The 13,799-nt window shown below is 45.1% G+C and overlaps 1 protein-coding gene and 1 long non-coding RNA gene across 2 annotated transcripts in view; one reads left to right on the top strand and one right to left on the bottom strand.

Annotated features, from left to right (window-relative positions):
• PTAR1 (protein prenyltransferase alpha subunit repeat containing 1) overlaps nucleotides 1-925 on the bottom strand; it is a 38,973-nt gene extending 38,048 nt beyond the window's left edge. The window contains exon 1 of the mRNA XM_054808762.1: nucleotides 802-925. Within this exon, the coding sequence (XP_054664737.1) occupies nucleotides 802-887 (86 nt within the window). The 5' untranslated portion in view covers nucleotides 888-925. The remainder of the gene's footprint in view (nucleotides 1-801) is intronic.
• A 157-nt stretch (nucleotides 926-1,082) lies between these two features.
• Nucleotides 1,083-13,129, top strand: LOC129199048 (uncharacterized). Its single transcript, XR_008574573.1, has 6 exons — nucleotides 1,083-1,923; nucleotides 2,103-2,225; nucleotides 4,979-6,019; nucleotides 12,187-12,263; nucleotides 12,826-12,969; nucleotides 13,055-13,129. It is a non-coding gene; the product is annotated as an uncharacterized LOC129199048 (long non-coding RNA).
• Nucleotides 13,130-13,799: the final 670 nt, after the last annotated feature.

Below are 13,799 nucleotides of genomic sequence, written 5' to 3'. Positions count from 1 at the left end.
GCTGTTGGTAGGAGGGTGCAATTCAATAGTCTTCAATGCTGAATTTGCTTCTACCAGCACTACCGCTCTGCTCAGACACGCACAGACCTCGCTGCCTTCAGCGGGGCTCGGCACACCTGACCCACCCGCGGAAAAAGGTCAATGCCAGCTCGGCTACGCTATGAGCTTAACATTGCCAAACCTCCAAACAGAGTTCATTTAAGGACTTGTCTTTACAAAGATATTCATTGCTTCCAAGAGTCCTTGCCGGTTTCCACAACTAAGTACTTTTTACTGAGGAGGGCGTTTTTGGCCCGCAGGCTGACAAGCCGCCGCACGGCTCACCAGCGGCAGGGGTGCTGCCGCAGCCCGGCCCCACGGGCCACACGGGCGCCCAGAAGTTGCTCGAACTGCCGGCGCAGGTACGCGGCGTTATGCAGAAGAGGAGGCAGCAGGAGAACACAGAAGACATGTGGCATCAGCGACCTGCCCCGATGAAGCACAGATGCCAGCGAAGCCGCCCGGCGCCGGCCCTCCCGCTCGCAAACGGGCACGCCCCGGGGAGGTGCCGCTCCGAAGCCCCTGCGGCGGGTGGGAAAACCCTCCCGGTCCCCGCGGTGCCTCACGGCTTGACCTCGGGCCCGGCACCCGGCCCTGACGGGCACCGCTGCGCACCGGGCGGCCCTCCGCGCCCCCTCCGGGGACCCCGCACCCCCGTCCGCCGGCGAAGGAGCGGGGCCGCCGCCGGCCCAGGAGCATGCACGGGGCTGAGGGCGGGCAGCGCTCCCGGTCCGGCCCGGCCCCAGCCTCCGCCCCACTCACATGTGGGGGTTCCGCTGGAAGGCGTTGCGGATGTCCTTTACCACCCGCTGCACCAGCACCGCCACCTCCTCCGGCGACTCGGCCATCTTCCGCCTCCGCAGCCGGCCCTGCCGCGCCGGGCGGGCAGAGCGCTTCCGGGTCAGCGGCCCGCGGGGAGCCGCGGGTAACGCGCGGGCGGCGGGGCGGGGCGGCAGCGGCCCGGCCTCCCGCTCGCCTCAGCTGTTTCCCGGCGGGCTTGGGACGGCGGCGGTCCTGCTTCACCCGCAGGAAGGGCCCTGGCCAGGCTCCAGGAGCTGAGGGCGGCGGGGGGAGGAGGCGGCTGTAAAATGGCCCCGGTCGTTTGCTCAGGTGGAGGGATCTTCCTCGAGGGGTGACACTCGTTCTGGAGCGCAGGGGCGGAGGAGGCGTCGGCGGGCCTCTTCTGCCGGGGAACGCGGGGCGACCTGGTGGCCGGTAGCCGCATTTGGGAGGGCGTGGTCCTTACACCTCCTCATCCTCCTCCTCGTCAGCCGGAGCCGAGCCCGCCTTCGGCGTCTCACCTGTCGGGGTCTGGCAAAGCGTCTCCCGGTGCAGTTCAGAGAGGCCGGGCGGGGCTGGGAGCCTCTGAAGTGGCTCCAACACGCTTAAATCTGACTGAGGGCAAGCATCTCCTCAGCCGTGGTTTTCCTATGGAACTCAGATTGCACTTACTTTCCTTCTTCCGTTCCCTTATTTGACAGATAAACAAGCAAAAGCAATAGTGACAGTTTATATACGAAAGTAGCAGTTTATACGGTTATTGTAATACTCATGCTAGGTATTAAGCCACATAGCTTTAAAAGATAAGCATGCGTGTACGGCTTCCCCTGACTGTGAAGAGAGGTGAGCACACTTATCTGCAGGCTGGATGTGAAGAGCCGATTATAATTCTGAACCATGACTGGTTCAGTTAATATTCCAAAACAAGTTGTTTTACAAAGCATTAAGGATGCATCATTTAGTTATCTCTCACTTGAAAACTTGCAATGTTGTCATCATCATCTGTTACCTTCACCATCACCCAGAAAGCCTGGTAGACCTGCTGTATATTCCTCAGAAAAAAAGAGGAGAGAGAATCTGGAGAGAAAAAGAGCTCAATCAAAGGTATATATAAAAGAGCAAACAAGAAGGTGGATGTCCCTTAGAGAAACACTAAATGTGTTCTCACGTGCTGAAGTGGCCGATTTTTTACTGGATTTGTAAATAAACTAACCTTAAAGCAGATGTATGTTTCATGTTGGCTCTTGCCTTTTTGGTAGTTAAATTATGTCATGTTCGTTTAGATATGACCAATAGAAACACGGAGGTGATGTCTGCAAGGAATCCCAAATGACACAGATTGAAGCTTGGTGTTAAAAGCTGAAAAGGATGTGTTGGAGACCTTTTTCACTACTGACTGCTGTAAGGTAACTTCTTGCTTTTTTATGTTGTTTCCTATATATTTCCTGTAATAATATTCTGGTGTTTATCAATGTCTCTTTAACCCTGCTGCAATATTTTTCTATATGCATGTTTTATTTTTATTTTCACTTAGTATGAATGCAAGTTTAGACTTGTATACCTCTGATTGGAAGTTACGTAGAGCACATACCCAGGAACTAGAATCCAGGATTTCCTGCATTCCCAATTCCTGTCACTTCCCCCCCTCCCTGCGCCATTATAATATTACCTTCTGCCAGTAGACTGGCTACTTTGTTACAAGACTAATTTACTTAGATAACCTAAGTGAGGATCTCTTGGTGCTGTCAGATGGCAAGCCACCGTAATTGTGGAATTCTGAACTGAATGCCTTTGCAATCAAAAGAGATGCTGCATGCTTTGTGTTGACAGCTCCATTTGGCTCCAGGGCAGCATACTTGCCAAAGCTTCTTTAGGATTCTGAGAAAGTAATTTATTACAATAACTGTATAAACATTGAATTCACATAGTTTTGGGTTTTTTTTCTCCCTTTCAGTAGTTCTTTTTATTCCAGTGCATGCCCAGAAAAAAAGAGGATGTAATAGCATGCAATAGGTCTAAAATACCATCTTCAAAATATTGAAGAATTGGCCCGCTCTGTTTCATTTGTCGAGAAAATGAATGATGCTTTAATTCTGCTTTGAGCTTCAACTCAGTAAAATTTTTTGTGTAAATAAGGAGAAGATAAGAGCCTTTAAATTCATATGGCACTTGAAATGTGATTGTTGTATTAAAAGATTGTAGTCTTTCACAAATGTGGGCCTCCACTGATTTATTTGAAACTTCAGTCTGTTAAACTCCAAATTAGAAAACTAATTAGATATGGGAGATTTTATGGGCGCTTCTTAATAGCCCATATATTAAGTGGAAAAATTCAGACTAAATAATGCTGGTTTCAGATAACAGGGCTATATGGCTGTGCTGTTTGAGGTTTTCATCCACCTTACAGACTGTATAGACACTGTTTTATGATGTATGGTGTCTGAAATTACTGAAGTAAGCTGATGCATTCTGGATGTCAAATAAGTAAAAATACGAGGAAATGTATTACGAGTCTTGGTGGGCACTGAGAGATACTTTTAGCTGAAAAATCCAAATTGTTTTTTCAAAATAGCTTTGATTGTTATGTTCGGCATAACCTAGAATTTTTGTCCAATTGCCTTGCTCAGAAGGAATAAGCCAGTTTCACAGAGGTGGCGGCATACCTTTTCAGGCTTACTGCATTCTCACTTTGTCCTGTGCAATTTGTTCAGTGTACAGGTTTGCTTCAAAGTTGTTAAAAGCAGCAAATTTAACTTCATTCAGGTAACACAATGAATGAAATACTTGCAGCTATATATGAAGTTTGAATTCTATAAAGAGATTTTGGTGAATTAGGCCTAAAAGGAACATCTTTGAAATGTCATTAATCATGCCAGATTTACTGAATGGATTAAAAGTCTTAATTTTTGGCTGGGTTTTGTTTGTTTGGTTTTTGAGTTTTAGTATTGGGTACAAGTGAAAATCAGTCATAACAATGCAAAGTTCTGTTCTGAAAGTACCGAAAATTTTTACAAAGCTACTTATGTACTTATAAGTTGCAAAAGTAGACATTTAGAATAGTGCAATTAACTGACAATACACTGTATTTTACTTCATGCATGTTTTTGAAGAGGATCGAATATTAAATTTCTATTCTTATTTAAATAGCATAATAAAATAATTAAATTGTGTACCTTAGATATACATCATCAAAGCTTATAAGGCAGGCATTGGTATTAATATTGCACATGATAGTGTACACTAGCTTTTAGAAGTGATTATTGAGTTGTTAGCCAAGCATGCTTACTTGTTGTAATTGTGGTGTAATTATAATAAATTATTTCAGAAAATATTCTTTTGTTAAATTTCACATAGGGCATAAGAATAAACTGTAGAAAATACACCATAATCACATAATCTGAGAATTATATTTATGTTATCCGCAGAAAAGAAATTTCCTAGGTAATCCATTCCTATGACATCTGGGGAGGTGCCAAAAATCTTGGAAACTATTTCACTGAGGTAATTCTTCTGTGATGAGTACAGAATAGTATATCCTTGTAGCTATCTAAAGTGATATAACAAACTTCTATTACATTAAACTTGCATTAATAAATAACTAAAAGGTTAGAATCTTTCTATTTAGATCCAGTTCACCAGGTGTGAAATATAATTGTTAACATCTTCATGGCCACCTTTGAAAAATATGCATGATGATCTTGTTTTTTTTCTGTGCCCCTCACCTATTGTAATTTGTTACAGCTTTATGGACAAGTCCCATTGCCTTAATGCTATTGATTTAAGTATCATATTTTGTGTGAAAACCCCTCACAGTTAATACTAATTGTTCTCAGCTTTGGGAGGCTGGAAACAAATGCACAGAAAAATGGGCATATCAATCTTAGTGGTTTCCCAAATGTAAGATGATTTTTCTAAATAGGCCACAATGCACAGCCAGCAGGAGGAGAATTGCATCACTGCTGTCCTTGCTTTGCTGTTATAAAGATTGTATGGGAATTTGATAGCTATGATACAGATGCAGGAAGGCAAACCACATTTTTTCATAAAACAGAAAGCATCAGTCTTCAGATTTTTCAGCGATGTTTCTTTAACATAAAAAAATACAATGTATATATGTAGAGTTATATTCATATTAGTTCTGCATATATTTGCTTTTCAGGCTACCAAAGAGAAAGATTGTCACCATCTGTTTGTGATGAGTACACTCACACAATCACAGAATCACAGAATGCTGGGGGTTGGAAGGGACCTCAGGAGATCATCTAGTCCAAGCCCCCTGCTAATGCAGGATCACCTAGAGCAGGTTGCACAGGATCGCGTCCAGGCAGGTGCTGAATATCTCCAGAGAAGGAGACTCCATGACCTCTCTGGGCAGCCTGTTCCAGTGCTCTGTCACCCTCAGAGTAAAGAAGTTTTTCCTCATGTTCAGATGGAACTTCCTGTGTTCCAGTCTGTGCCTGTTGTCCCTTGTCCCGTCACTGGGCACCACTGAGAAGAGTCCAGCCCCTTCCTCTAGACATCCACCCTCTAGATATTTATAAGTGTTGATGAGATCCCCTCCCAGTCTTCTCTTCTCCAGGCTAAACAGACCCAGCTCTCTCAGCCTTTCCTCACAGGAGAGATGCTCCACTCCCCTAATCATCCTTGTAGCCCTCCACTGGACACTCTCCAGTAGTTCCCTGTCTTGAACTAAGGAGCCCAGAACTGGACACAGAACTCCAGATGTGGCCTCTCCAGGGCAGAGTAGAGGGGGAGGATAACCTCCCATGACCTGCTGGCCACATTCTTCTTTATGCTCCCCAGGATACCATTGGCCTTCTTGGCCATGACGGCAGTCATACTGACTGAACAGTGCTTTGGTTTGGGCATCACAGAAATAGGCCTGTTGTGCAAACCTTGTGAACTTGTGCTGAGTCTCATCTTATCAGGGACTAATGCTCTGAGCCAAAACCACAATACCTGCCTGAGCTGGAACTAGATGGAACTAAAAAGTGCTACAGTTGCACACCTGCACATACATAGACCAAGGGGGAGTTTGACTACGTGCCAATCATTTTACGCTACAAATATGTGCAGCCATTGGAGCCCATCGAGCTCCCCTGCATGGCAATGGGCTGATCTCCCCTTAAGTAGGGATGCCTCTCAAGTTCCCCCTCAAGGCTGAAAGATCCCTTACCCAGCATCTAATGTCTACAGCAAGGTAAGTGACATTCTATATTTGATCTAAAAGTATATTGTATACAAGCTAACTATGTGACATAGCGTAAGTAGCAGAGCGTTTGACCGCTGTGTAATCATCATTTAATCATTGTTTAATAAACCCTTTTGGTTAACTGCACAATGATGACTCCTCTCAGTAATTCTCCTGTGACATTGTTGCAGTGGTGCTCCGATATTGTCATTACTTCTGGTTTTGCTGCAAGGAACTAATCCATATGAAAAAATTATTGTAAGTTATTATTGAATCAAATTTTAATATTCTAATACTATGTTTTAATGCAATAAATTACATATTATTATAATTTTTTAAAACATTGTAAGGAATGTAGACTTGTAGAATCATAGAATATCCTGAGATGGAAGGGACCCATAAGGATCATCGAGTCCAACTCTTGGTTCCACACAGGACCAGCCAAATCAGAGCATATGACTGAGAGTGTTATCCAGGCGCTTCTTGAACTCAGTCAAGCTCGGTGCTGTGGCCACTTCCCTGGGGAGCCTGTTCCAGTGCCTGACCACCCTCTCAGTGAAGAACCTTTTCCTGATAGCCAACCTAAATCTCCCCCGTCGCAGCTTCATTCCATTCCCTCGGGTTATCACTAGTCACCAGAGGGAGGAGATCAGTGCCTGCCCCTTCGCTCCCCCTTGTGAGGAAGCTGTAGGCCGCGATGAGGTCTCCCCTCAGTCTCCTCTTCTCTAGGCTGAACAAACCAAGGGACTTCAGCCTCTCCTCATACATCTTCCCCTCTAGACCCTTCACCATCTTGGTTGACCTCCTTTGGATACTCTCCAATAGTTTTATGTCCCTTTTGTACTGTGGCACCCAAAACTGCACGCAGTGCTCGAGGTGAGGCTGCACCAGCGCAGTGTAGAGTGGGACAATCACTTCCCTAGACCGGCTAGCAATGCTGTGCTTGATGCACAGTAGGAAACAGTTGGCCTTCCTGGCAGGCTGGGCACCCTGCTGACTCCTCTTCAACTTGCTGTCAACCAAGACCCTCAAGTCCCTTTCAGCATGGCTGGTCTCCAGCGTCTCATCGCCCAGTCTGTGTGTATAGCCAGGGTTGCCCCTTCCCAGGTGCAGAATCCGCCACTTGCCCTTGTTAAACCTCATGTGGTTGGTGATTGTCCAGTTCTCCATTCTGTCCAGATCACTCTGCAAGGCCTCTCCACCCTCAACGGAATCAACAGCTCCTCCCAATTTGGTGTCATCTGCAAACTTGCTCACAACACCTTCTAGTCCTACCTTCAAGTTGTTTATGAAAACATTGAAAAGAACTGGCCCTAAAATTGAGCCGTGGGGAACCCCACCAGTGACTGGCCACTAGTCGTGTTGTGGCTTAGTTCATCATGTGCCTGAATAACATCAGTGGGCTAGTGGAAACAGCATCATTGAGGGATGGTGCAAACATGGTACTCAAGTGGATGAAAGAGAAAGGAATGGAAGCAAACCTCACACTGAAATGTGCAGAACAATTTTGGATAAAAGGTGTCTGAGAAACATCCCATACTTTCTACAGTTTGGGTATAATGGACTTCATTTGTGGATGTTAGGTTGTCTGTGTTTCTCCAAATTAATTCTTTTCTTATTAGAAGTAAATGCAATTTACACTTTCTGTGCCAAGAAAATACCATCTCACATATGCTGAATTATTCATTCTCTTTTGTTGCATATTATGAAATTACCTAACAAATGAAGCTGCATTGATTTTAATTCTAGAGTAACCTTAAGAAAAAAATGTTAAATTCATAAAAACATCTACTTGTGTTTTATTAATACCTATTTAATATGGTGAAAGTGTTCCTAATACGTTAAGTATTGTCACATTTTTTCTTAAAATCAAACTGTATTTATTTTCATTAAGATCTGGTAGTTTAAATTCTTCTGAATTTGTGTGTTAAGTATTTTTAATCTTAATCCTTGCCTTACCCACAAAGCCTAATGCTAGTCTATCCCAGTGCTACTGAATGTGTTCTCTTAGTCCAAACTGGTACTAGCAGTCCACCTGTGTACTTTCTCAATTTCTTCCTCATCCTAGGGTGTTTTTCCCAATCTCAATGCTGTTTAATGGTAAACAGATGGGAGGAAGTAAGCATTCAGAGAACTGGATATGTTACAGTAAACCCAAATGTAAAATGTGATGTGAATCAAGTTGTCATGCTGCTGCAAAAGTCCATTGGGTAGCCCTACCCCTGCTGGTCTAAGGCCAGACAAGAAATATCTAAATAATGTACCTGTGTCTGATAATCATAGAATCATAGAATCATAGAATGGTTTGGGTTGGAAGGGACCTCAAAGACCATCTAGTTCCAACCCCCCTGCCATGGGCAGGGACACCCTCCACTAGACCACGTTGCCCAAAGCCCCATCCAACCTGGTCTTAAACACTTCCAGGGATGGGGCATCCACAACCTCTCTGGGCAACCTGTTCCAGTGCCTCACCACTCTAACAGTAAAGAATTTCTTTCTGACATCTAATCTAAATCGACCCTCCTTCAGCTTAAACCCATTACCCCTTGTCCTGTCACTGCACTCCCTGATAAACAGTCCCTCACCAGCTTTCCTGTAGGCCCCTTCGGGTACTGGTAAGCTGCAATTAGATCTCCCCGGAGCCTTCTTTTCTCCAGGCTGAACAATCCCAACTCTCTCAGCCTGTCCTCATAGGAGAGGTGCTCCAGCCCTCTGATCAGCTTCGTGGCCCTCCTCTGGACTCACTCCAACAGCTCGATATCTCTCCTGTACTGGGGCCCCCAGAGCTGGACACAGTACTCCAGGTGGGGTCTCACAAGAGTGGAGTAGAGGGGCAGGATCACCTCCCTCAACCTGCTGGTCACGCCTCTTTTGATGCAGCCCAGGACACGGTTGGCTTTCTGGGCTGCAAGTGCACACTGCCGGCTCATGTTGAGCTTCTCATCAATCAATACCCCCAAGTCCTTCTCCTCAGGGCTGCTTTCAATCCATTCCTCGCCCAGCCTATAGTCGTGCTTGGGATTGCACCGACCCACGTGCAGGACCTTGCACTTGGCCTTGTTGAACTTCATGTGGTTCGCACGGGCCCACCTCTGCAGCCTGTCAAGGTCCCTCTGGATGGCATCCCTTCCCTCCAGCATGTCGACCACAGCACACAGCTTAGTGTCGTCGTCAAACTTGCTGAGGGTGCACTTGATCCCGCTGTCCATGTTGCCGACAAAGATGTTGAACAGTGCCAGTCCCAGTACCAACCCCTGAGGGACACCACTCGTCACCATTCTCCACTTGGACATTGAGCTGTTGACCACAACTCTTTGAGTGCGACCATCCAGCCAATTCCTTATCCACCGAGTGGTCCATCCATCGAATCCATGTCTCTCCAATTTAGAGACAAGGATGTTGTGTGGGACAGTGTCAAATGCTTTGCACAAGTCCAGGTAGATGACGTCAGCTGCCCTTCCCTTATCCACCAGTGCTGTAACCCCATCATAGAAGGCCACCAAGTTTGTCAGGCACGATTTGCCCCTAGTGAAGCCGTGTTGGCTGTCACCAATCACCTCCTTATTTTCCACGTGCCTGACCATAGTCTCCAGGAGGGTCTGCTCCATAATCTTGCCAGGCACAGAGGTGAGACTGACCGGCCTGTAGTTCCCTGGGTCTTCCTTTCTACCCGTCTTAAAAATGGGGGTTATGTTTCCCCTCTTCCAGTCAGTGGGAACTTCACCAGACTGCCAGGACTTCTCAAATATGATGGAGAGTGGCCTGGCCACTTCATCTGCCAGTTCCCTCAAGACCCACGGATGCATCTCATCAGGTCCCATGGACTTGTGCACCTTCAGGTTCCTCAGATATTCTCGAACCTGATCTTCTCCTACAGTGGGCGGTTCTGCCTTCTCCCAGTCCCTGCCTTCTGCGACCTGGGCAGTGTGGCTCAAGCATTTGCCAGTGAAGACTGAGGCAAAGAAGTCATTGACCACCTCAGCCTTCCCCATATCCTGGGTAACCAGGTCACCCATTTCATTCCGGAGGGGACCCACATTTTCCCTCATCCTCCTTTTATCACTGACATACCTATAGAAGCTTTATTTGTTGTCCTTGACATCCCCAGCCAGACTAATTTCTGTCAGGGCTTTGGCTTTCCTAACCTGCTCCCTGGCTGCTCGGACAGTTTCTCTGTATTCTTCCCAGGCTACCTGCCCTTGCTTCCACCCTCTGTAGGCTTCCTTTTTTTGTTTGGCTTTGCCCAGGAGCTCCTTGTTCATCCATGGGGGCCTCTTGGTGTTTTTGCTTGACTTCCTCTTTGTCAGGATGCATCACTCCTGAGCTTGGAGGAGGTGACCCTTGAATATTAGCCAGCTGTCTTAGGCCCCTCTTCCTGCCAGGGCTTTGTCCCATGGTATTCTACCAAGCAGATCCCTGAAGAGGCCAAAGTCTGCTCTTCTGAAGGCCAGGGTAGTGAGCTTGCTGCACACCCTCCTCGCTGCCCTGAGGATCCTGAATTCCACCATTTTGTGGTCACTGCAGCCAAGGCTGCCCTTGAGGCTGACGTCCCCTACCAGGCCCTCCTTATTGGTGAGAATAAGGTCCAGCGTGACACCTCTCTTCATGGGCTTCTCTGTCACTTGGAGGAGAAAGTTGTCATCGACACATTCCAGGAACTTCCTGGATTGCTTGCGCTCTGCTACGTTGTCCCTCCAGCAGATGTCGGGGTGGTTGAAGTCCCCCATAAGGACCAGGGCTTGTGAGTGTGAGGCCACTCCTATCTGCCTATAGAGAGCTTCATATGTTTGGTCTCCCTGGTAAGGTGGCCTGTAGCAGACCCCCACTATGATGTCCCCTGCCCCAGCCCTCCCTTTAATCCTGACCCATAGGCTCTCGGTGGGCTATCCTATCACAAGTAGGATGTGATTGTCAAAAGGTAGAAGTGTAACTGATATATTGCTAGTTTTACCAACAAACCTTGAAGAATCACTGAGGATTCCAAAGGAGGAGGAAATTAAGGGGAAAGATAATTCCAACAGGGGAGACCGTGCGCACCGACTCATGGACCACCAACCCTAGTTACACCACCGACTCGAAAGAACTATTAGGCATGCACGCTAATTTACATAGGAGGCAAAGGTTTATTAACCATATAATGATAAATAATACATAATAATACAATAGTAGAAACATGAATACATTAATATTAAGTGTATAAATGACCATTGATTTGTAGATTCGGTGTGCTGTCTTGGGACAGACACCCATATTTACGCAAATATGCAATAAAATAATTCTGCTCTGTGTGTTTATTGGCATATTGCACACCTGGTAAACGAAACCCCAGTTTTGGGACAACATATAGATGAGAGTCTCACTCTTATCTTTCAAAGGAAACACCTTTTTCTTCCTTCTCTGAAGTTCAGATATTTGGCCCTGCTTAACTGTAACCCTTAAATCTTACCTCTTAAATCTTTTAGCTCATGCCAGTACTTGTGATTTCTTAGAGTTCTTGTATTGACAGAATTTTATATTTAAAACTTTGTAGATAATAGGAATCATATTTAGCATCTGAAATTATATGTCTGTGGAGGTAAGCAGTGCTTCTTAGATAGAGTATAAGCATCTCATCTCAAGTATTCTCATGAAACACAGTTCAGCATGAAAATGCATGGTTAACTCATGCTGCAAGAATGTAAGGTGTCATTCTCTCTTCAATAAGAGACTAGCAGTGCTTGTAATAGTAGGCTCCAATAGAATGAAAATATCTGAAATGTGCTGGCAAAGCTTCTGCAAATGTGCACAAAAATGAACTGCTTCCGATATAAATCTTACAGTTTGTTTTGCATGCATGTAAAGCAAATGTGAGGAGCTACATATGTGAAATGTACATTCTCTTGGTAGCTCTGCATATATTGAAACTTTTCAACCTGTAGTCCCGTAGGCAATGAGTAGAATACTAAGAAAACAGACTTTTTTCCCAGTTCGTTCACACCATATATAAAGTAATTTTCCAGTTCTTGATTGGCTATTAGAATGGAGAATTACTAGCATGTAAATTTTTTTTGTGCAAGGTATAACAACCTTACTAGCTTATCACTCACTAAACAGATAAGAAATCAAGCCTGATTGTCAACCCAAATAAAGAGCTGCAGTTGTAAAAATAATGTTACTTGGATTTATTTTTTTTTCAGATGGAAAGCATCTTGCTTCAAAATGTCTCTTACACAGTGCTGCTGCACTCTGAGTCCCAACTTTCAAGAAGTCACAGGTAGGTATGATTAGTTTCTTTAATACACAGTCAAAATGTTGCCAGAAGCAAATATAAGTTAAAAAACCTGGCTAACTAAGGACACTTCCGTCACTTTTCGTGTATTCAGAAGTTATACATTCACTGGACAGTGGCCTAGTGTTTTATCCTCAAATGTTATGGAGAAGCAGCATTAAATATACAGCATAGCTTTTACATTTCTATTGCTTAGTATTGCCTGGCATTGCATTCTGGCTGTGTATCCTTACTTGAACAACCGTATTTCATGTCATAGGCAGTTATCCTGGCAAGGATAAATATCTGTACTGTTACTATATGTAAAATTCAGTTGTTACTGCTTTTTAATGATAATTTAGCCAAACAGTATGTAGACAATTTCTTTCATTGACTTACAGTGACATGGGTTCACAACATGACCAGGAACGTTGCTCGTTAAAACATTTCTGCAAGATTATATATTAGAAGCAAGAACTTCTTTGCCTTTCCGAACACAGTACCCTGCTTTATTTTCTTTCAATGGTTTTCTATTCCTAACCTTATTTTAATGTCTGAATGCTCTTAGAGGTACCTAGGGAGCCCTGCTGCTAACAAGAAGACAAGTTCCGTGTTTCTGGATTTAAATGCCTCCTGTAGATGAGTTCTGCTCAATGTTGACAGAGACCAAAACAGTTTTACAGGAGCCCTTGCTCATGCCCAAGGCCTGCAGGTATTGAAAGCAATAATAAGCCTATGTTTTCTGGCTTTAATAAAATGAAAATTCTGTGAGAATATTCTTAGTCATTTTATTCCAGATATAAAGAACGAAGACACGGAAGGGCTAAACAGTAACACAAAGCTTAACGCAAACTCATACTTTAAAGATCCAGATTGTGATGAAAGACTACAGCTGTTATAAATGAGGACACTTGGAATATACCTGTCAGTTTCTCTTCTCTTTTTTTTTCCTGTTGTGCTTAAAAAAGAAAGAACACATGCTACAGCCCTGTCCCTGAAACATGACAAAGTAGTAACTTTATTGTGTTGGCCAAGGTGTCCTGGTTTCCGCAGGGAGAGAGTTAATTTTCTTCCTGGCAGCTGATGTAGTGCCGTGTTTTGGATTTAGGATAAGAATAATGTTGATAACACACTGACATTTTAGTTGTTGCCAATCAGTCAAGGACTTTTCAGCTTCTCATACTGCCCTGCTAAGGAGAAGGCGGGGGGCACCCAAGAAGCTGGGAGGGGACACAGCCAGGGCAGCTGACCCAAACTGACCAAAGGGATATTCCATGCCATATGATGTCATGTTCTATATATAACTGGGGGGTGGGCTGAGAGGCTGGGCAGCTGGGAGCCTGGAGTGGTAACTGGGTGCCTGGCACGGTAGCTAGGAGTCTTGCACAGTATCAATTTCTGTGTGATGGCGTTTGTCTTCCCAAGTCACCATTACATGGGATGGAGCCCTGCTACCCTGGGGATGGCTGAACACCTGCCTGCCCGTGGGAAGTGGGGAATGAATTCCTTGTCTTGTTCTGCTTGTGCGTGCGGGTTGGGAGG

Source organism: Grus americana, chromosome Z, assembly GCF_028858705.1.
Source record: "Grus americana isolate bGruAme1 chromosome Z, bGruAme1.mat, whole genome shotgun sequence".
Taxonomy (NCBI): domain Eukaryota; kingdom Metazoa; phylum Chordata; class Aves; order Gruiformes; family Gruidae; genus Grus; species Grus americana.
Note: the sequence above shows the minus strand (reverse complement) of the source record. Positions and strands in the feature narration are given on the sequence as shown.